Here is a 25,730-nt window from a genome sequence, read left to right on the forward strand (position 1 = left end):
TTCAAGCCCCAAATATAATTATTTTTGTTTTATTAGTGTTTGCTTTGAGTTTCCAGTGTGTGCAGTATTCATAAATTGCATTTAAACATCTATGAAAATCTTTATCATCGTCCGACAGAATTATAGTGCCGTCGGCGAATAACAAAACAAGTAGCTTCAGCCAGCGATAAGAACAAGATAGATCGGGTATCTGAACACTTTTACCCTCGCGTATAAGAAAATTGCTCTTATGGTCATTTTCAAATATTGAAAAATTGATCGGTGATAAATTTTCACCTTGCGGAACGTCGAAACACATTATATGATATTTTGGTACATGTTATAAATAACATTAAATATTTTCCCTGTCACAGAGCTTGATTGCAGCTTAAACCAAAGTCCGTTTCTCCAGACATTGTCAAAATCCTGAGAGAAAACTATATAGGAGCAGTATAACTTCTTGTTATTGCTGCGTAGGGTTTCAATTAAATGATTGAAGAACAAATATGTGGTCCATACAAGAATTATATTTTCTGAATGCTGCCTTATTTTCGTTTAGAATTCCATTTGATTAAAAAAAATTGTTAAGCCTTTCATTTAAAATTGATGTGTAGAGTTTTACAAAACAACTTAGTAATGTTATAGGCCTAAAGTTATTAGGGTCGCCGCTGTTACCTTTATTTTTGTAAATAACGTTAATAGTTCCTTCATGCCAGACATTAGGTATATGACCAGTATCGAGTATCATGTTGAATAACTTTACATATAAGGTAGAAACATGTGTTTTGTATATTTTATGTATGCATTTAGTATGTACTCACTTGGTCCAGCTGCTTTATAATCTTTTAAGCGTTAAATATTCGCTTCAATATCGGTTTCGGTAAAACGGCATGTTTAATTCCAGCGAGTCGTACACAGGTTCGTTTGCTATCGTATGTAAATTTATCTCAGTATTTTCGGTAGCACTTTCATTACAATTTATTCTTTTGAAATGAGTATATGCGTCCAAGCTCGGTGCTTTCTTTGATTTTTTTCGCCAATTTTATTTATATATTTTCAATATTCTTTTGGTCTCTTCGAATGCATTGTACGTAATTTTTTATTGGTTATTTAAAAAGTTCGCCATTCGTTTGTAATTCTTACTAAAGTTTTGTAAAAGAGTCTTCTTTGATAACGATCGCTCGCATTTATCATTAATACCAAACCATGGCCTTTAAAAACATGATTAATTAACTTTATAATATTAGACGAGAATGTGTTCAATGTGTTCGTCCCATACAAGTTGAGCCTCGCGAATAAAGCTCGAAACTCGCCTTATACGAGAAAAAGGCGGCAAATATGGAAAAACACGGCCAATGCGGGAAAAGGTCGGCCAATACGAGATTCAACCAATCATAAACCTTGAAAAACTCGGCCTTATATGAGAATCTAAAATTTCGACAATTTTGGACGCCATTTTGAAGTTGTATGCTTAGTTTTGGTTCAAAAGTTAAAATCTTTAAAAATATAATACGGGCAAAAGCCCGCGTAGCGGGCGTTGACCGTTCATACATATGTAAATTTAGAGATAAATATTGACAAAGGGATGCATTTAAAAAAAATGCCAGGCGACATATATTTTCGCGATGCTATTTATGACCTTGAACAAATGATAAACACTTTGACATTTGCTAAATCACATGTAAATACATACCTCAGGAAAAATATACAATTGACATCATAATTGTGTAGTGAATCGCACTTAATATTCTCGCATTGTATATGTTTCTCCGCTACATACACCGTTTAAGAATTAAGTCATTACCGAATTATCTCCCCTGAATACTCATCATGTCCATATTCTCTATCATAGACTGGTTCACTACATATAGTGACAGTCTTTACCAAACACAATTTTGGTAAACATAACCCGTCTAAAATGTATGTCCGATTTCTTTCGAATTTATTTGCTTTGATCGTTTCGATATCTTATTGCTATTATTATCCTGACAAATCACAAACGCATGTTCAAACGATATCCCGATGTAACTTTTTTGTCTTTTAGCTTATTTTAAGCGTATTTACACCTCGTCTGCTCGCACTTTGCCGATATCCCGAAAGGTTACATATCGCTATATAAAGTTTAGGCCTAAAACCATAAAATCTAATACCGTTGGATTTTCGTAACAAAATCTTTCGTAACGCATCGTCCAGATTCGAAATAAAAAACAAACAAACAAGACATTTATAAATCGTCTTCATCATTTATCAAATTTTAAGATATTTGTTGGTTTTCCGTTTTAAGAAGCTGTTCTGCAAAGGCAAGAGCTGGGCATCACACAAGCCATTCTATCGAGCAAAACTGACAGTTTTTGTTTCCAGAAATCAACAATGGAGATTATTAGATGTGGTGACCTTATGTATTGGGTCTGTTGCTTTTAAAACTTGGATGGAACATGTGTGAACTTTTATACAACTTTGAAAAGCTATATCTGTCTATTAACAAAAATCAGCTATGACATTATAAGATCAGATGTGCAAACAAATTAACAATTTGAAAGAAAGTATGCTGAAGAAATATGAAGGCTCCCATGCACATTTTGTCTGTATATCGACAAGTGTCTGTCAATATATGTCAAACAAGTAATACAAAACTTACCACAAGTATGTAAAAGCACTAAGTACCTGTTGTGATCATTTTTAGTAAGCTAGTGTAATTCTAAAAAGTAGCAAATAGCTTGTTTAGTTTATGCATCATGTAATTTAAATGATTTCCTTTCTATTGTGTAACTAATAAATTGGTTGTTACTTGTTGTTCCATGATAAATGTTTTATGGGCTAGTGCAAAACCAGCATTGTTAATTTTGTAAAAGGTAATACACTGTTACTTCATTGATTCCACAGGTTTTCAAAAGATAACATCACTTTGTAATTTCATATACCTAAATATTCTTGTAAGTTGATGACAGTGTTTTAGTATTACTTATTGTGTAACTATTATTTTATGTGCAAATAAATGATGTGAAGTGTTTTGTATCTCCACACAATATCACATACCTTTTTATGTATTTACTGAATATATATATATATTTATCCCACATCTGCTCCTCTCCACCCAGGTGTATAAATGGGTACCTGTGAGGCAAATAAGCCAATGTGCCTTGGCTGCATACTGCGCCAAGATGTTAACGGGCGACTAATGACCCAGTGATCAGGTAAAAACGTGAAGCGCCTTTGACCGCACATCTCGAGTATAAAAAGGGCGCTAAAAAAATGTGGTATTAAAAAGTATGCAGTTTATACTGTGATTTATGAATTGCTACAAAATGGCTAGTTTTTTAGAGGCGAAACAATGTTAACTATTCGACAATAGTTTGCGAAAGAAAATTAGAACCCTGCAAGATACGTGTATTTATGAAATATTGTAATTGCAAAACAAGTATGCTGTCATTCTGTTCCACATAGTTATACATTGATAATTAAAAAATAAGACATTTAGCTGTGTTAACATTTCCCAACAGTAGAAATCATTCTGCTGATTAAGTCTGTAGTACACTGACGAAAGCTCCAGGTATGGCTTTCAATACTTAGTCAGTGTGTGTAATTTGACAGTCTAAAACATATTGGCTTAAAAAAATCCTATCAATCAAAATTGATTTGACACATCACATTATTTGTATTATGTAAAATCAGTGTATGCTACAGTCAACTGCCTTAGCACGCTTTAAAGTTGAATTGAGACATTTGATGAAACAAACTGTTTTCTGGGTAGGACCAGTACTTATTGTCGTTAGGGCGCTCTGAAGAATGCTCCCACTTAAGGGACCAATAAAGAGACCTCCCAGTGACAAAGCCAGTAAGCAGACACCATATCCACTATACCGCAGCCACTGAACTATCTTTAAATTCATGCAGCTAGAAAACACACACAATTATACGATGCTATATCTTAAAGAACATGTAACTTATTTGAGGATTGAATTGTTTTGATGCATAACTTTATTATTGAACCAATTATAATATTTTGAACACAATATTGTCAATATATTTATTAAAAAGACATTGTTAACAAAAAAGCGTTTGCCCGAAAATTAGGTAGCACCTATAATCATATTATTGCAGTTTACTTAAAGCACTCAGCCCCTAATTTATTCAGCTCCCTTTTTTGGATAATAACAACAGTGCAGTGTAACCACAACAGTAAGGTTCAATATTTGAGCATATGTACATAAATTACAACTTAAAGAACTATGAATATTCCCAAGCTGCAATGAGCGTCGAAAGCAAAACTAATTCGAAATCATGGAGGATTTACACATTACAAATGCAATTTCTCATGGCAATAAGTACGTTTTCAACCGTTATTGTCTTTCTGAGTTGTATTAAAACAACTGTAGTGGATCCATTGTGTCTGGAATGATATTCAGGTAAATTTTGCATAATTTCGCGACGTGTCAAATTGTGTTCCTGCATCATGTAATGTCTTGAAAGCATCTTTCGTCATATACTAAGTTTAAATGCTATTGTAACTATGCTTTATCAGTAATATCGCTTTCAAATTACAATATCAATGACATAATAATTATTCTTCTGAAATTAAATGCACGGGACATTTTTTTCCTCTTGCAACAATATTCAATTTTCGTTTTAAATTAACAAGATATCTCTTAAAATGTATTTTGGTGTACATAACATTTTCTAAGCATTTTGCATGGGAATATAAACGGGGAAAAAGTTGTATAGAACAGAAATTTTGCATTTTTTCAAAACTTCATACTTCATTTATAAGCAAAACCTGTAATTCGAATGTGAAATTCAAGCTTTTCTTGCTTGATTGTCATTAATTAGCTGAATTCAAATTGGCTGCAGCCGAAGCTTAATAACAAATTCAATATGAATTCAATAACATTTCATTGATGATGGATGATATTTAATGTGGTCAATTTTTTCTTGGTTTATTTTGAGTATTAAATTGCTCGATTCATTTTGATTCCATTTTGCGTCTGGTGTACCTTTTGCAATTTCTTTTTGTATGGCGGTGCTTCTTTAATCTTACTCGATACGGTTAATTTAATTATAGCGTCTCATCTGAACAGCGAATCTGTCTCGATTATGTCGAACACGGTTAAAAAACACAAAACATTCAGCCGTGGCGATGGCATAATCAATTACTGAGCTATTCCGCTATGTAACTGTACCAGTGTCTGTGTTTATGCCCATCGACCGTTTAATATAAACAGATTGCCATTAAAACAAATATCGATCAATGCTAATCCGTTACTATTTTTTATCCATAGATGTTTTAGACAAGGGTACATTACATTTGGTTAAGATATTGGATTTGTTAAGTGTACTAAGCATGCCGGGATCGATACCCTGTATTTCTGCACAAAAATCGTTAATACAGGTAAAACAGGTGGCTATAAGTTAATATTGTACTAGAAATCCAAGTAATTAATAAGGAAAACAAAGCCCATTTGCAATTTTTTACTAAAACAAAGTTTTGTGTAAGAAAAAACAGTTGACCAATAAACATATTCTGTGTTTGGCAACAATTGTGTATCAGTTGTCGAGAAAGCTTCCTCTTTTCTACCTTATTTCACTGTCTTTTTTGGGGATATTTTGTAACAAAATGTTTCGAAATATTGAAGCTGTATATGACAGCAGATAGCCAATCCACATGCTTCAAAAATTTTAAGTATATGTACGAGTTCAATCATACATATGCTTTTCTTCGTCTTCTAAAACTTAAAGCTACAATACTAAATGTTAATGTTGTTTTTTTATTTTCACATTAAGTATTTAAATGTATGTTCTTGTTTTAGATACCAATAATATCGTTTGCAGGTCAATCAACTGCTTAACGTCTAGGTTTGCCTTCTTTTTTGAATGATCCAGAAGGAGAGCTATATTCTAATATTCACTTAAAGTAAACTGTTTGTTTGATCAATGGCTTAAACACAAAGGCCATACATATATATATATATTATATGTGTTTGTGTGTGTGTGTGTGCGTGTGTGTGTGTGTGTTCATTATTATATGTCCAAAACTACTTAACTTAATGTTTTAACGTTGTAAACTCTATCTTTTAACCTACCAAATTTGTTTTTGATCTTGTGTTTAAGGCCTGAGACGAAATATGTAGTATTAACAATATGCCATCTATGAAATGTCCAGATTTGCAATTGAAACGTTATGTGTGGGCCGAAGCTGTGGCGTTGAAGTTAATAGTAATGCTTGCACATATCCAATGACAGTTCTCTTTATTATACATTTTGCGTTTACACATATACTAGACTTGAATGGACCCAACACGTGAGCATAAAAGCATTGACAGATGTTTAATATAAAAAAAATTGCTTTCTTCAGGTAAAATAAACTACATATAATCATTCCATTTCAGTCTTATTAACGCTGGTATTGTGCTTAGTCTGCCTGCCTGTTTACACCGGTAGTGGTTTGAGAAGAGTTATAAACGTACCTACAAATTGCGACGTTCCCGACTCGTAATATTATTGCGGTATTCTTAAGTCATCACTAATCGCCAATAATTTGTTTTTCATGGATATTCTTGATCCTCTGATCTTCTTCTTTTTTTTTCTTTAGGCTTAATGCTGATTTGCAACGGGTTCATCCTATCGAGAGCCATCTTTCTAGCACGCATGCGCAGTAACACCCTTCAAGAATGCGGAGGACAATCAACGGCATCACACGTTGGAAAAAGACAGAAAAAGTTAAAAACAGTAACCCGTCGTGTAATAATTCTAAACTACGTACATAATTTGCAACGCACCTCTTTGCATTTTCAACGTATTACTGATGAAGGAGAACACTATTTCCATGGAAAACGAACATGTGTATAATACCGTGGTTCATATATTCATGTTTTTCAACAATGGTGTCAATTTTCTGTTGTACTTTTTGATCGGGTCTGGATTTAGAAAAGACTTAATTGAAATGTTTAAATGTGGAAGCAGGTTTTCAACATCTTAAGAAAGGGAATATTTGTACAATACCTTGTTTCATATATCCATGTTTCTCAACAATGGTTTTGTTTTTCTGTTGTACTGTTTGATTGAGTCTGGATTTAGAGAAGACTTAATTGAAATTTTCAAATGTGGAAGCAGGTTTTCAACATCTGAAGAAAGGGAAAGTTTGGATGATAACGTTTTTCATATATTCATGTTTCTCAACAATGGTGTCAATTTTTTGTTTTACAGTTTGATATTGTCTGGATTTAAAAAAAAGTCTTTATAGAAATTGTTAAATGTGGAAGCAGTTTTTAAACATCTTAAGAAAGTGAATGTTAACATACAACGTTCATACAGTCCACGTGCATTGATTTGTCCTGCATTTATAATTGTTTAACCAGGTTGTCAAACTAGTACAATATCATACTGTTGCGTTAAGGTTAAGGTTTTATACTAAGTCCTGTTAATGCACGTGTTTTAAAGGCTTTCATTTAAACTGTACATGCACACTGTTAGATGTGTACTATGTTTGGAAATTTACCACTATTATGTTTCGATTATTATTTTCATACGACACATCGACAATCGACACATCTACATAATCTGGGTGCCGCAACACATTCGATATACTTGTTTTATCGATATGTCGCCAAATGTTTTTAAGACTTGAAGCGAGCTAGTTTCTATATAAAATACTTGTGGTGAAATCAATTTGATTGTTCATCAGATAAACTGTAGTTCAAATTTGGATAGCTAGTATGATTTTAATGTTCATTCCATTAAACAATAAACATGGCGACTTGAATCTGGCAACTCAAATTATAATTTAATGATACCTTAGTGATATACGTACACACACAAAAACGTAAAGCTGTAGTAAAGCGTGTACACACATTTCGGAACGTTCTTCATACAAATTACGTCCTTACGATATGTCTCTTCGACTGTAAGCAACGCACTGATATTCAGAATGCATCAACATGCAGATTAATGCGTCTTACGTGAATGGCATGTTTCCGCACCACTAAAAGTGTCAGACCATGTGGACCGATTGTTGCTTATTCCTGATACAATATTTATTGCGCGTTTGACCCTTTCAACGGTTGAATGTCTTTTGCCATCATCTTATCCTTGCCAATCAGGTTTAATTGCTGGTCAACGTTGCTAGAGCAAGGTAAATCAACTTAATCCCAGTTTTCTTGTGTTTCAAATTCACATTCAGACCTGGTTTTAACAGATACATGGTTGATGTGTTCGTAGCTCTTTGTTAAGTATTTTGATCGAGTGAACACTTCGCACCCATCTTGAGCTGGATTTGGTTCAGTCATCTTGTCATTCTGTGATTTACAGCTAATCATATGGAATATTTAACCTCACTGATTACACACATGTTCATTCAAAGCTTTCATGCAAATGTATACTTATAAGTCTTAGTGATAGCGTATTATTCAATACTTTGTTCGACAGTTGTTGAATTTCACAATTGTTCGTCAAGAACGTATATATCAATAACATTTCCAACAATAATAAATAAAAATGCGCTTTGTTCAAATCACTGGATAAGTGTGAGTATCAAACTAATCCCATAGCTGCAAACAAATGTTGGGATCCAGTTCAGCGAGACAAGTAATACATTTGTTGATATTTCTACAACAAAAACAAAAAAAAACAATTTCAAATTGATTTTGTTTATATTCTTGCTATGCCATTCTACTTTTGTGCAATATAAATGTTGAATATATTTGTAGAGCTTACTCAATCTCAGTGACGTAGATTTCTTTTTATTAACAAAGTCTTATTGTTTTAAACTTAAAAAAGATAAATACAAGTTGTGTAAGGTGATGTTTACTTAGGGTTTGAACATTTCCAGTTGACACACTGTGTGCTGTGTCCAGTACATGAACATGGGTGCCCTGTGTCCAACACATGACACAGTGTGCATGTAACAACACAATTCATATAACCGGACACATAAACCATTGTGCCCTCAACAGGTGCTCAAAAGGAATGTTACAGCATGCAAGTAATGGGAAATGACTCACACAATTCACTAATTACAATCAGATAAAACAATATATTGACATCAAACTAGCGATTTAAATCATTTCAAGAAAGATACATAGTGACACAAATACTTATAAAGCAAGTCGAATAATAGGTTTCCAACAACTCAGCTCACCTTAGCAACGGGCACTTATACAATCAAAACACTTGCAGTTTCTTCTGTTTTTACTTTTGAATGAAAAACTGTGTGGATTAAAGCAATTGATACCGATAACATTTGTAGATGTATTTTCACTATTGATAGGAATATATACTCCGATAATGTTCGTAAGAAAAACGTTTTGTGTTAACAAGCAAATGTCTTACTTGTCATCAGTAATTTATCAGTCAGCAATAACTATTATGTGGCAAGACTAGACCGAAAAACAATTTAGGATGGACACAGTGAATCATGCAACAATAAATTGGTATAAGCAGCTATTAATACAATGCATAGTAACCGTTATAATTTACAACATTCAAATAAAATGATTATAAAACGATATAACAATAACAAGAACTGTCATATCACGGGACGTGCACTTGTAATAAAAACAGTGGTAACTCCAAACAATTCACATACATCTTACCGTCATGCGTTGCAGTAAACGTCGTTTTCAGAGATTATTCAAACTTCACGACAAGCGGTTTGTTGTTAACAAACACAACATGGACATCAAATACTTGTATTTTGCAATACTGAAGGCGTAAAACATGTTGTAAAAATATAACTTGATAATTCTCACAAGGTGCACAATCCATACACATGTTTAAACTTGCATTCGCTTTGCATTTAACTTATTGTTTCTGAATAATGTGTAGAAATTCAAATATATACAGTATATTATCAAACATTTTGTAAAAAAAAATGAAAACATGTACAAGCAATGCAAACGTTATTTAAATTTATATTGCATTATTATGTATAAACATATGTCTTGCGTAGTAGAATCAATTACATATGCATCAATGACGAAATTTTGACAACTCATTATAGAGGAATAGAATTAGCATGTTGTTTAATATATTGTGCATATTTATTCTACAAAATGTTTTCAAAATTAAAAATAGTTTTCTTATTCCGTTTTTTTACAGTTAATTACATTACAAACATATGTAGTTTTTTAATCAAATTTGTATTTGTCAACAAGCGTGTTGTTGAAAAACCCATTTTAAGAAAAGATACGAGGTGTGATGAAATCGTTATCTTGATTGAAATCCTACGCATTAAGCAGTGTCAAAAAGGACTATGAAATTTACAATATACATGTACAATACTTAAAAGCAAGTTTGTCCTGACATTTTTTGTATTTATGATTGTTACAACGGATAGAGTGAAATGTTTGTATCATGTTCCGTTCAATTTATTTAAAGTCTCGTTCAACAAAACATGATAAGTTTTTATCAAACATAACACAATTTAGTACAAATTTTATTTTTAACTAATTAAACGTTGTTCGTTTCAGACAAATAAACATAGTTCATTAATTTAAACATTCGCGATGTTTCTTGTTGCTAGGCATAGAAAGTGACATCTTAAGCCTTAACATATTGTTGATCATTTTCAAAGACATCTTCATTGTCACCGTCGTGTACTTCTTGGTCGTGTTCGCGTTTTAAAACTTCATAAACAGGATTTGGGTATGTATGTGCGCGTTTAGTTTCCCCAATATCACCCCTAAGCCGCCTGAAATCAAACAGTGTTGGATTAAAATTCTACCAAATGTCATTAAATCAGAGTGATTGATATTGTTCCAATTATACATTACTGATATAGCTTTAATGCAAACGTATTACTGTATAATTAATTAGTTTTACTGTATGACCGGAACATACTTGAAACGTCTCACGGCACACACGACAGCTCCAATGATAACTATCATCCCTACGATTCCTCCGAAAGCGACGGCAAGAACTGAAATGTTTGTCTAGACTACATACTTAAATTTCAACCCAGGTTTTATATAAAGCTGGAAAAATAAAGATTAGAAATAAATGCGACAAGTTTATTTAAAACAGTGAAATTGCAAACTAATATTATATAATATTTAATTGAAGAATAGTTTATGAGATTTTATATTTAAAGCGAGTATACACTATTTAAATGTCAACATACTATTTTCGCATTATTGAAACACAACAATACATAAATAAGAAATCATGTTGATTGAAATATATTAACTACATTATTAAAAAAACCATACATAAGAAATTTACTTAATTGAAAGACTTGTGTAATGGCCAATTCAAGCAGAAACTGATACGTTAACTTGCTTTTGTTTTAGAAGTAAAAATGTGTCTATGTTTAGCATCTATAAATATGCATAGAAAATAGGGCTTTGCCAAGATTGGCAATGTTTTTATTCGTAAATGTTTGTTTGTTTTCTATACAATCGAAAAAATCTTATACCGCCTGATAAAGGTGCTACTTTTTGGAAAGTTTTTTCCTAGTAGTTCATCAAACTTTTATCTCAGTTGATATATTTTTTTTAAATATGGTAACATATTCCTTTTCAAGGTTTGAATATTGGTTTTGAAACTGTACACAATATAAAGCTATCATGGATTGAAACAAAAAAAAAACAAAAGATTAAGTATGGAACACAATGAACCAGTTTTATAATTTGGATGTTTTTATATATTTCTTTTTCGTAAACAACGACGGAAAAAATACGCGCACGTTATTTTTTTTTCAAGACATTGGCACAATGTATATTCAGAAAGTATTAATTTTAAATTAATATCAAACCAATATATAATAAATAATGAAAACAGTTCGTATTCATTAATGAATATACAATCGTAGTGAACTAGCCCTATACAATCTTAATAAATCAGTGTTGTTTGTGTTCACACCTTATATTCTTTATTATAATACAACAAAATGAGTGTGTACAACAGGTATAAGTATTTTGTTATGACACTGACTTTTTGTTCACAGCGAAAGAAGATATGGCAAAAGCATAGTTTGTGATAATATTTGCTTTTATAATGGTAGACGTCTTTGACTTTCTGGCGTGCAACAATGAACATATGCACTCATATTTAATATTAATGTATGATCAACATACGCAGAAGCAGTACATGATATGTAGCATAAAAATGAAGATAATTAAAGCCTCAATTGGATTACCACTAGTAGCGTGAAAACATGTGCGATCATCTTCTAATTTTAAAATAAAAACAAAATATGCGTTTATTGCAGTTACTTTGTTAAAGTCAACTGTATGTGAACACTATTATATGCATTTGATTCATGTCGAACATGTGAACAATTTGCAAGTTTTGTCGAGCAGCATTTTGAAAAAATATAGAATTAGCGTGGTGTTCTCCTTATCCTTATATTTCACATTAACAACACTGTGTTTATTCTACAAATATGCATTTTTTTGAAGTAACCCACCTCAAACCTTACTTTTTAATAAAGTCATTCATCCTACTAAGTCGTTAAAACGAATTTAAACATAAGAAAATACCACAACATAAGAAAATACCACTTTATTATCCTACTACTGTAACTCATACGAATTAAAAAAAGTTTAGGAAATAATTGGATTTGGTCTACAATCACAATTGAACATTACTTGGAATTAAGTTTGTCGGATTTTGATCGCTGTCAGTCGCTGTATTGTTTTTGTTGACCTCCGAAGCATTTGCTTTCTCATCTGGCTCTGGAACCGGGGCTGTCGATGGGTGAGGTTTCATATGAGAATATGGTCATATAAGTACGAACATTCAACCAGATTACCATATAGTAGCAGACAGCCTTTTGTTACAGGTGTTGAATATTGCATGAACGAGTTTTTTTGCGAGCAAACTAGAAAATGGCATGGACAATATACATGAAACGAACATTTTCAGTTAACTCTGTGGGTTACATGCTTTAGTACAAAAACTCTTTGAAATGTGGGACTTATTATAATGTGTTGAACACCTCAAAAGTTACTTTCTTGAATGCCATTTTATGGTGAACGAGTCCATTCCCTCCCATAACACCGCATTCATTGGCTCACAAAGCTAAGTAAAGATATATAATGAACAGAATCGAACTTGTATCCTAAAAATGTGCAAAGTAAAATTAGTACTACCAATATGTATGGAATCACAACGAAAAAAGACAAACACGAATTTAAACAATTCCAGTCGAACCTATGGTTCTAAAGTTAATATATGTTATTTCTGACTTTTTGCAGATTACTTAACGTAACCGGAAATTAAATAATAGTAAATACACATTTATAAAATGGATAGTTTTTATAATGGTTCAACATTGAACATGAAATTTAACAGTTGTTGTTTGTTTGAATTTATGTTTGTATTAAAAAACCCCAATGTATTTCTCTTCTGAATCGAAATCATTTTCCAAGTGAAAGGAGAAATGATATTACGTACACGATTGGCTTCATTTGTGACTTTGACTTTGATCTTATACAAGCGCGAATGGTTCATCCGCTAGACACATTCACTGATGATGATCACTATCTAAGTAAATCAAGATTCGTTAAACTTACTAAACTATGACAGGGTCAATAAATATGCAGGAACAAAATCGCTTAATTGACAATATTGAAACTTCAAGCTTGATTTCGACCTTCAAACGCATGACTTTAAACTCGCCTTTTTTCTTAGAAGGATTAATGTTTGTACAATATTTAACAAAGCATTTATTTGTATTAATGTTACCACACATAAATCAAATTCTTATATGGCGCTGATATGTCTTTGGGGTGTTAATGAAAAGCTTAACTTTGAGTCATCAGATTATTTGTGAACTATGTAAGTATTTTGTTATGACACTGACTTTTTGTTCACAGCGAAAGAAGATATGGCAAAAGCATAGTTTGTGATAGTATTTGCTTTTATAATGGTAGACGTCTTTGACTTTCTGGCGTGCAACAATGAACATATGCACTCATATTTAATATTAATGTATGATCAACATACGCAGAAGCAGTACATGATATGTAGCATAAAAATGAAGATAATTAAAGCCTCAATTGGATTATCACTAGTAGCGTGAAAACATGTGCGATCATCTTCTAATTTTAAAATAAAAACCAAATATGCGTTTATTGCAGTTACTTTGTTAAAGTCAACTGTATGTGAACACTATTATATGCATTTGATTCATGTCGAACATGTGAACAATTTGCAAGTTTTGTCGAGCAGCATTTTGAAAAAATATAGAATTAGCGTGGTGTTCTCCTTATCCTTATATTTCACATTAACAACACTGTGTTTATTCTACAAATATGCATTTTCTTGAAGTAACCCACCTCAAACCTTACTTTTTAATAAAGTCATTCATCCTACTAAGTCGTTAAAACGAATTTAAACATAAGAAAATACCACAACATAAGAAAATACCACTTTATTATCCTACTACTGTAACTCATACGAATTAAAAAAAGTTTAGGAAATAATTGGATTTGGTCTACAATCACAATTGAACATTACTTGGAATTAAGTTTGTCGGATTTTGATCGCTGTCAGTCGCTGTATTGTTTTTGTTGACCTCCGAAGCATTTGCTTTCTCATCTGGCTCTTGAACCGGGGCTGTCGATGGGTGAGGTTTCATATGAGAATATGGTCATATAAGTACGAACATTCAACCAGATTACCATATAGTAGCAGACAGCCTTTTGTTACAGGTGTTGAATATTGCATGAACGAGTTTTTTTGCGAGCAAACTAGAAAATGGCATGGACAATATACATGAAACGAACATTTTCAGTTAACTCTGTGGGTTACATGCTTTAGTACAAAAACTCTTTGAAATGTGGGACTTATTATAATGTGTTGAACACCTCAAAAGTTACTTTCTTGAATGCCATTTTATGGTGAACGAGTCCATTCCCTTCCATAACACCGCATTCATTGGCTCACAAAGCTAAGTAAAGATATATAATGAACAGAATCGAACTTGTATCCTAAAAATGTGCAAAGTAAAATTAGTACTACCAATATGTATGGAATTACAACGAAAAAAGACAAACACGAATTTAAACAATTCCAGTCGAACCTATGGTTCTAAAGTTAATATATGTTATTTCTGACTTTTTGCAGATTACTTAACGTAACCGGAAATTAAATAATAGTAAATACACATTTATAAAATGGATAGTTTTTATAATGGTTCAACATTGAAAATGAAATTTAACAGTTGTTGTTTGTTTGAATTTATGTTTGTATTAAAAAACCATTTGTAATACCATTGCAGGTAACTGCGACGTCCTCGCTGTGGCTACAGTTATGCATCGTCGTGTACTCACAATCATTGATATGAGAAAAGTTTTCACCACAATCCAAATTATCAACAAATATCGGCCCTTTACCGGGATGAACTGATGTGTTGAATCCCGTTGCGAAGCTAGATGTAAAACACAGCAATATGAAAAAATAATGATATGGTCATAACTACACACTCACTGTTCAGCAATCTGCAAATTTGTGAAATAAGGAAAAACCTTTTTTGAAACAAAAATTTGTATTTACTGGAATGAATGCTTAAAACGACTTAACACAATCTCGATCAATAAAATAAATAAAATCAATCAATCAATAAATGAATTATAAAACATTTACACATAATACGGCAGAGTAAAATGTTTCGAAAAGTAAGAATGTATACTATGTTCATATTTTCTCTATCGCAACAGCATAATGCTTATTTAAAGCAAATAAATATTAGAACAAAAACGAAAATATACAAAACATAAAACGCCACCTGCTGTATCATCCAAACTTTTATCTTCAATATTTAATTTCTGACGTTAAAACATTATTTTATTGTATAAACACCATAACATAATCATAACATATAACATTAAATAGTAGGTATATTAATTATATCATGTAAGGTGATTTGACAGCGAGGTTTACATTATTTGGGATATGTTGACGAATACGCAGCTGCCATACCATATTTAACAAGCCGATAGGTTATTCAAATGTGGGTAGTGAAACCGTGTACTAGTCCAAATGTATCGGACTGTACACAACGCGGTTAAAAAACGTATAAACCCTTTATATTATTTCAATAAGTTGCAATATTCACTTGAAATACTTTACTCACTATGTCAAAACTGCGAACGAGCGTGTGTGAATGCTAGTTTTTATTCAATCAACATGTTTCCACTAAATATATCAGCGACAGTTTGACCATATTTGTGTTGTTAGTTTGTTCTTGTTTTCGTGTATTAACGCGATATCTTATCGACTTAGTACTCATGATACTCAAATGAAATATTGCGAATAAGAACGGAAACTGTTTAACAAGCCATTCAAAATGGAATATAAGACGTAAAGACACTTACCCATATCCTAGCATACGGCATATAACAGTGGCTTCTTCCAGACCAAAACTGTCGTCACATATTGTACCCCATTCGTCAAATACTTTAATTTCAACTCTGCCTTCTTCGTCGTACGTTCCATTTGCAAGTCGTATATCTTCCACGGTGAGAGGTTTTTCTGAAGAAAAAGCCAAAATCATTCGATTTACTAAAAGAGTCTTAACTATTCAATACGTTGTATATTTTGTGTTCTGTACAGAGAAGTTTCTATAAGTTCGTTTGCGATTAGATAGAATTGTTAGAGTTAGAGCGATTTCAAATGAGAAATACATCTACACGCCACAATTATTAAATGTCTTTTTGTTTTCATTGAACTATATTGTAATGCAAATATACTGATACGTCTCTTCAAACTAATTATACTACATATCATGCCGATATGCCCCTTTAGAGAATTTCCTTCAGCTTTACCTGTGTTGTAAAGCAAATAAATAGCAAGAAAAGTAACTCTAAAGTTTGGGTCTTACTACGACATATACACACACTGAGAGGTTAATTAGTTCAATAAAGTATAAACAAAACTATAGCACAATATATTTAAAATGTGCAAAACATAAAAAGTCCATGGTCCTCGTAGCCAGGTGTGTTTTATATTAAAATATCGAGTAAGTTTTATACGAATATTTATAAGTACGTGTTTTAACGTTAGGACCGGCTAAAATATCGAACTTAACAGATGGATTAATAGTAGCAGCGGAACCCCAATTAGTTGTTGTTATCTAGTTTTCGCATTGAATTCAGATTTTTGGGTTACATTTATTTATAGTTATCACGATACTGTGTTTATAAATATGCGTTAAAAATCCAAATTTAAATCTTTTTGCTGCATAAAATGAACCGATTGTATTTCGATACTGAAAGGTCACGAGTTACATCGCTATACAAAACATAATGAACAGATAACCTTTAACACTATACATTTTATTTGCGAGCTTGGCATCGATCCATCGCAACATGAGTGTTGGTGTACTGTCATATCGCTGTTCTTATATGACGAAGGAAAATAATTTCATGTATGCATTCGTATTTCCTCGTTTATATTACGGATACGGTCGAAAGAACGGCGACAACTTAAAAGGGTCTGATTAAATTTATCGTATAATATAATGATGAATTGTTTAATAAATGTTTCTTATACCGATTACTACGGTGACAAAGATGGAACATGTGCTTATTTATTTTTATTTCTTTGCCACGACTTGGTAACTTGTTCTCCCGATTTATTGACACGAGTGAAGTAAGTCGTGGAAACGACGTAATACTTAAAGACGACTTGGAAAAAACTCAAAACGGCTAAGTCAGTCGTGGGGTCGACCGAGTAAGTCTTTAATACGAATTAGTAGGTCGTGGAATCGACTCGGTTAGTCCTGTTGACGACTAGTATAGTTTAGTCAAAGGAGCATCCTAGAAAATCGAGAGAACGACTAATTTAGTGCTGGAAACGGTAAAATAAACTCGTTTGAAAGATTTAGTAAGTCACACAGCTAACCCGTAACGCCATAATCAACCAATCAGAATATACTCAGTCTAAATTTAATATTTATAAACGGACATCGCTAAATAAAACATCGTCTATAATAATGCTCGACTCATTTATGTTAGCCATTTTGAAAAAATGTGTTAAACTATTTGTATTTTTTATTGGTTGATCATATCGCTAGCTCTTTTAGATAAGTAAGCGCCACATACTTAGTCGTTCCCACGAGATATGCACTCGGTCCCACGAAAAACAAAGTAGTAACCACGAGTTATATTGTTACTCAATATTACAATCTTTAAGTTGTTAACGTGTTACTCAGATGTGGGCACGTGTCACTGAGTCGTGGTACATTTAAAACAAGTACTTTTGTTGTTTGTGTCAAAGTGGATTTCGTATGCATACTAATAAATAAAGAGAGATAGTGATATAGAGATAAAGAGAAAGAGAAATAGAGAGACATAGAGTAAGAGAGACAGACAGGCAGACAGGTAGACAGAAAGACAGTCAGACAGACAGTCAGGCAGACAGACAGACAGACAGACAGACAGACAGACAGACAAAGATAGACAGAGATAGAAATAGATAGATAGACAGAGATTTATATATTTATTTACATTCTATGTCAAACGCATATAACAATATCACAATACATAAAAGAATAAAACTATATAAAGAGACAGACAGACAGAAAAACCGACAGACAGACAGAAAGACACACAGACAGACAGACAGACCGACCGACAGACCGGCAGACAGACAGACAGACAGACAGACAGACAGACAGACAGACAGACAGACAGACAGACAGACAGACAGACAGACACACAGACAGACACACAGACAGACAGACAAACAGACAGACACACACACAGAGAGACAGAGAGACAGATAGATAGATAGATAGATAGATAGATAGATAGATAGATGGATGGATGGATGGATGGATGGATGGATGGATGGATGGATGGATGGATGGATGGATGGATGGATGGATGGATGGATGGATGGATGGATGGATGGATGGATGGATGGATGGATGGATGGATGGATGGATGGATGGATGGATGGATGGATGGATGGATGGATGGATGGATGGATGGATGGATGGATGGATGGATGGATGGATGGATGGATGGATGGATGGATGGATGGATGGATAGATAGATAGATAGCTAGATAGATAGATAGATAGATAGATAGATAGATAGATAGATAGATAGATAGATAGATAGATAGATAGATAGATAGATAGATAGATAGATAGATAGATAGATAGATAGATAGATAGATAGATAGATAGATAGATAGATAGATAGATAGATAGATAGATAGATAGATAGATAGATAGATAGATAGATAGATAGATAGATAGATAGATAGATAGATAGATAGATAGATAGATAGATAGATAGATAGATAGATAGATAGATAAGCAATATGTACCGATAATAATTACCATATTTTAAACAGGTTCCCGTCATGTTCCATTTTCTCTCCCTGCATGACACAGGTAGATAACCTACGTAACCCGTATCATGTTGGCAGTTAACGAACAGACCTTTATCCTTGTAGATCAAGTTAGGTTTTTCTGGTTTTCTGCATTCTGAAAAATACGTTTAAAGTTGTGTGCTCATAGTGAGTATATATTTATACAGCGCATTATATAATATTATGTGACGAAAACGGCCACGTTTAAAATGATGATCCTGTAACAAAAAGTTACACAAGCGATTTCAAAAAAAACTTTTCTTTTTCGATGGGATAAACTTACCGCTACAAAGTACTGACACATCCCGACTATGACTGCAATGGCCATTTTTCGAGTACTTGCATTGTTTAATATTCGTGTCTCCAGAAAGACAGTTAAGCCTGTCAAGATGAATTGGACCAGATCCTTCGCCGAACTTTGCACCATTGAAAATAGCGGCAGCTTGCAAGCTATATTACACATACATGATTAATATGCATAAAAGATTGAATTGTTAAAACAAAAAAACCTTATCAAGAAGTAATATTTCTTATTAAGACTCTAAAAAGCATGTATGCATGTACTTTACACTGTAACACTAACAAATGAATGATTTGTCAGAGGTTTTCCATTCTGGGGAAGAATCTATTTGAAGAAGGCTGTGTGTTTTGACCACTAATTGCTTTGTATGCAGTGGGATAACAAAACATCATTAACGAGGGGTAGTTACCTGGAATTATGTGCTTTACAAATGACATCTGCAGTAGGAAAGTCAAACATATTATCACAAACAGTTCCGTATAGACCTCCAATGGCTATTTCAACACGCCCAACGTTAGGAGATGGTCCGCCAACAAGGCGAACATCGGTTATGTTAACTGGTGGATCTGAAACATACAATAATACACTGTATTTATGACTTTAATAATAAAAATACAACCAAGTTTGCATTATTCTTTTACACTTCTGCCGATAACATTGATATAATCATCCTCGGGTGAACTTAGAGTAAATAATGCCAAACTGAACGCGACATTTTTTCTTACAGCAACTTACTGGGCTGGCATGTTGTGTTCGAATTACTCCACATTCCGTCCTTGCACTCAAATGTGCCATTACTTCCATCCATGTACCATCCCACATTACAAGTCAACGTTGCTATGCTACTACGAGTTGCGGATAATTTCAATGAACCACCTTGTATAATCAGCGCTGGGCATTCTGAAATCGAAATGCATTTAATGCTGTTAAAATGAATATTATACTACCATACATTGTGCAACACACTTCAAATAAGTTTCGTTGCTTTTTTACCTTATTAACACCTATTGCCATGCCAGCTAATGTATTGATATGTACTTTTATTCGCATTGCCCTCCAAGTGTGACAGATCATGTATAGGCTCATATAATAAATGAAAATATAACGCATGAAATCATTGATGTTTCTAGATGTAATTTACGCAGGTGACAATCAAACACAATGAGCATATGTTATTAAAGCAATTTGTAAAGGCTAGACGTTGATACTTAAATTATATATTAATACAGGAAGTGGCTGACAAACACCGAATGTTGGCGCCACGTATGCAGGAGGCCCGCAGCAAAAGTTAAACAGCGTGGATTGCGTACGACACTCATACTATAATGGAACGTGCATGGGCTTACTGCTTTTAAATGAGGCTGCGAAGATGTATTATATTGCCTTTACAAAATGCCTTTATGTTGACACAGATGCTTATGTATGCGGTTTTCACGTACAGGTTGAAAATTCTCCAGCGTACAATATTTGTAATGTTGATACATATTATGTTTTATAATCAAATATATATACGACACGTTAGGATATGTTTATATAGTTGGAGATTTTCATAGCCGCGTAAGCTCTACATGTTATTATATTATGCATGAAAGAATGACTGATTGCATTGATAATAACGATTATACTCAAGATGAACCACTGTACCGAGCCTCATTCAATTATACTGATAACAGCAATTGTGTTAAACATATTGACCTTTGTCAATCAAACAGTCAACGCTTTCTCAACGGTAAATTGAACTACAAAGACAATGTTTACATTTATGTCGCAACAAGGCGCGTCGTAAATTGATTGTTTGCTCACAAAAGAATACAATTTGTCACGAATTAATAGATTTACGGTTTAAGATTTTAATGGATATAGCGACAAAACACCAATTAGTTTTGCTATGATGATAACTTTTAATAATCCGTAAGAGATATGTGAAAATAAAATGGGATCTATTCAAACGGGGTACATTCAGAAGTGCTATTATTAGTCGACTAGCCGAACTTAATAACTTGACCTGTGGCCATATTACTATAAGTTGCTCAAGTAATAGTCTACAAAACATTGAGAATATAAATACGCTGCTGAACTCTTTTGCAACAATTATGCGAGAAGTAGCCGAGCAGATGTTTAAAACCATACCTTACATAAGAATGTTTCTTTTAACGATATAGCGCATGTTAAGAATGCGGACTGGTTCGATAATGAGTGAGTTCAAGTTAAAATGACATATTTAAAAGCTCTACGAAATATTAATAATTGCAAAACAACAGAGAGCAGACATTCACGTTGAGTACAAGAATACAATTATTAACCTGTAATTAATAAAAAGAAACGTTCATTTGAAAATTAAAAAAAAACTTTGAGAATTATAGAACTTAAAGCACGCTAAACAAAGGGGGTTTGGGTTGCACTTTATACATAACAAGACACGAAAGAGTACCAACATTTGTAATGATGATTTAAAAACTATATCTTTAAACTAAGTAATGATATTTCACAATGTTCAAATGACGAGTCGGAACAATTTTGTCGCTCATAAGATTTTAATAAATGATGCCCCGTTTCCGGAACTTGTTTACCAATCACCAATAACGAAATTGTAAATGCCGTAAGGTTTTTGAAATCAGGTAAAGCATGTGGCTATGTTGATATGCTAAATGAGTATTTTATGGTTAGCATTTATATCATTTGTTTGATATATTTCAAGCTTTTTAAAACTACTATAACTAAGGCCAAAGATATTGTGTCAACTATTTCATTCATTTGTTGGTTCTTTACTTATCTACAAAACAGACGTATAGGGATTCACATAATCAAAACAATTAGAGAGAAAAAAACAACAAAGCTTGCAAACTTATTTGTAAACTTAAAACAAATACATGTGATGCGGGTGTTTATGGGGAATAAGGTCGATATCTTCTATTAATTACAAGGTATATAAAAAGTATTTAAAACTTGCGTAAACATTATACATACAGATAATATTATTGTTTGAAAGGTTTATAAGCAGGCCAAGGAAGATTGTAACAATGGGTTTTAAACTAGTGTTACGTTATTACTGAACAATTGTCGTTTCTCTTATCTTTGTGAAGATGTTGACACTGTCGATTTTAAACCATTAACTTGTATTTTAAACAACGTATCATCAACAATTTATTCAGATATTGTCCCAGAACATGCATACAAACCATGTTCTTACTAATTATGTACATTTCAAAAACAATTTGTATTACGAACAATACCTCGATGTACTACCTAGCAGCGTGAGAATGTTTTCTCTAGAAAAAGACTATCGGTTCACCCGATAATAATACAAGCTGGTAGATATGGTAGAAATAGAATTGCTAGGGATGAGCGTTTTTTTTTGGTAATTCATAAGATATTGAAGATGACTATATGTTCATTATTTGTATGTCCATTTTTAGAAATAAGCAAATATTATGTAACAAATTACTATAACAAACGCCCATCAATGTTTATTATTTTTTTGAATTGTTGGGCATTGATAAACAAGAGGGCCATGATGGCCCTGAATCGCTCACCTGACTCATTAAGATCAGATGAAAACTATGACCTCTATTGTCTACACAATGTTTTTCTATGATTTGACCTAGTGACCTAGTTCCTGACTCTAGATGACCCAAATACAATCCCAATCCAGATTTCATCAAGATAAACATTCTGACCACAGTTCATAAATATTGGATGAAAACTGTGACCTCTATTGTCAACACAAGGTTTTTCTATTTATTTGAACTAGATTTTTACCCCAGATGACCCAAATACAATCCCACCCAGTTTTCATCAAGAATGCTGACCAAATTTCATAAAGGTTGGATGAAAACTGTGATCTCTAATGTCTACACAAGGTTTTTCTATTATTTGACCTAGTGACCTAGTTTTTGACCCCAGATGACCCAAATAAAATCCCAACCCAGATTTCATCAAGATAAACATTCTGACCAAATTTCATAAAGATTGGATGAAAACTGTGACCTCTATTGTCTACAGAAGGTTGTTCTATTATTTGACCTAGTGACCTTGTTTTTGACCCCAGATGACCCAAATACAATCCCAAACCGGATTTCATCAAGATAAACATTTTGACCAAATTTCATCAAGATTGGATGCAAACTGTGACCTCTACTGTCTACACAAACAAATTGTTGACGGACGGACGCACAGACACACGCAGGCACGCACAACGGACGCCGGACATCACACGATCACATAAGCTCACCGTGTCACTTCATGACAGGTGACCTAAAAATATGTGTCGGAGATAAACATGAACAGTTGTGGTTAAAATCCCATAGAAACAAGGGCTGTTTGTAAAACATGCATGCCCCCCTATATGGGCTATAAGTTGTAGTAGCAGCCATTGTGTGAATACGTTTTTTGTCACTGTGAATGGTGGTGGTGGTGGTGGTGCAGTAGTAGTAGTAGTAGTAGTAGTAGTAGTAGTAGTAGTAGTAGTAGTAGTAGTAGTAGTAGTAATAGTAGTTGTAGTAGTAGTAGTAGTAGTAGTAGTAGTAGTAGTAGTAATAGTAGTAGAAGTAGTAGTAGTAGTAGTAGTAGTAGAAGTAGTAGTAGAAGTAGTAGTAGTAGTAGTAGTAGTAGTAGTAGTAGTGGTAGTAGTAGTAGTAGTAGTAGTAGTAGTGGTAAAAGTAGTAGCAGTAGTGGCAGTAGTAGTAGTAGAAGTAGTAATAGTAGACGTGGTGGTGGTGGTGGTGGTGGTGGTGGTGGTAGTAGTACTAGTAGTAGTAGTACTATTAGTAGTAGTAGTAGTAGTAGTAGTAGTAGTAGTAGTAGTAGTAGTAGTAGTAGTAGTAGTAGTAGTAGTGGTAGTAGTAGTAGAAGTAGTAGTAGTAGTAGTAGTAGTAGAAGTAGTAGTAGTAGTAGTAGTAGTAGTAGTAGTAGTAGTAGTAGCAGTAGCAGTAGCAGTAGCAGTAGCAGCATTACAAGACCAATACTTAAGAATGATCAAATGGGAAAAGGTAACATAGCACCAGCAGTAAATATGGGGCTCATTTACAGGTCAGATTTGAAATCTCTGCTGTAAAATGAGATTTTGAATGAATTAAAGGGAGGCAAATCTGTAATAAAAATAACATGCATAAACCGTAGTTGTTTCCCTTGTTTGAACCATGCTAAATCCTTACAAGTTTGGAAAGAATTGGATGAAAAATTTGGACTTTATTGCATAAACACCATTTTCTCAATTCAAGGGGAGGTAATTCTGTACTTCATGGACCAATAATGCTTATTTTTTGTAGGGTTCGTGTCCTCATTGATATAAAGACACTGTGCAAATTTGGAAAGGATCGGACAAAAAATGTGGAAGATTTTTGAAAGTTTTCACAAAATAGGCAAAAACGAATAAACATGCAAAGTTCAACGAGCTCCTGCGGCCATGTTTTTTGACGAATCAAATTTCTTTGAACAACTTTTTCAGGGGAGCCCTCAAAGGTCATCCCTGTGAAATTTTTTGAAAATCTGATAAGCGGTTTCTGACAAGAAGATTTTTTAAGGTTTTTACCATATATGGTCATGGCGGCCATCTTGGTTATGCGATCAAATTTTTTTTAACAATTCTTTTGTCCCATGACCTAGGGATGCTCCACATGAAATTTAGTTGAAATTGGCTCAATGGTTTAGTAGAAGAAGATGTTTACAAATTGTTTACGGACGGACGGACGGACGGACGCCGGACGCTGAGTGATCACATTAGCTCACCTCGAGCTATCGCTCAGGTGAGCTAGAAAATCCAAATAAATTTAAAAAAATCTTTTTATTGAATACGCATTGTGTATACAAACAGCGTCATTGTAAACCATCAAACTAAACTAGCTATCTTTACGAGACGATTAAAACCTTTCTGACTGAATTGTAAAATATATTCGTAATATTCGTTTAAAGCAACGTGCGCATTTGTTGTTTACAGGCGTTACTGGTTCTACCATACATGCATATAAAAGCACCACAATCCAATCAACCAATCAGCCGTGAAAGTTACACTAGTGCTTGATATAAGAGATTCATTAATATAAGACCACACGTGTTAATTTTATTTCATGAATATATAACATAATATAAACGATTTGATGCAACGTGGAATATACGTTGATTTGCATTAAATTAA

At 33.2% G+C, this 25,730-nt stretch overlaps 1 protein-coding gene across 1 annotated transcript in view; it reads right to left on the reverse strand.

Annotated features, from left to right (window-relative positions):
• Positions 1 to 7,843: 7,843 nt before the first annotated feature.
• Positions 7,844 to 25,730, reverse strand: part of LOC127857035 (deleted in malignant brain tumors 1 protein-like) — a 45,059-nt gene continuing 27,172 nt past the window's right edge. Inside the window, exons 34-43 of the mRNA XM_052393312.1 lie at positions 20,333 to 20,497; positions 20,007 to 20,163; positions 19,580 to 19,746; positions 19,265 to 19,411; positions 16,290 to 16,446; positions 15,186 to 15,343; positions 14,431 to 14,529; positions 12,558 to 12,656; positions 10,810 to 10,888; positions 7,844 to 10,660 (exon numbers count right to left, since the gene is read on the reverse strand). Of these exons, the coding sequence (XP_052249272.1) occupies positions 10,510 to 10,660; positions 10,810 to 10,888; positions 12,558 to 12,656; positions 14,431 to 14,529; positions 15,186 to 15,343; positions 16,290 to 16,446; positions 19,265 to 19,411; positions 19,580 to 19,746; positions 20,007 to 20,163; positions 20,333 to 20,497 (1,379 nt within the window). The 3' untranslated portion in view covers positions 7,844 to 10,509. The remainder of the gene's footprint in view (positions 10,661 to 10,809; positions 10,889 to 12,557; positions 12,657 to 14,430; positions 14,530 to 15,185; positions 15,344 to 16,289; positions 16,447 to 19,264; positions 19,412 to 19,579; positions 19,747 to 20,006; positions 20,164 to 20,332; positions 20,498 to 25,730) is intronic.

The sequence above is a fragment of the Dreissena polymorpha genome, chromosome 14 (assembly GCF_020536995.1).
Source record: "Dreissena polymorpha isolate Duluth1 chromosome 14, UMN_Dpol_1.0, whole genome shotgun sequence".
Lineage (NCBI taxonomy): Eukaryota > Metazoa > Mollusca > Bivalvia > Myida > Dreissenidae > Dreissena > Dreissena polymorpha.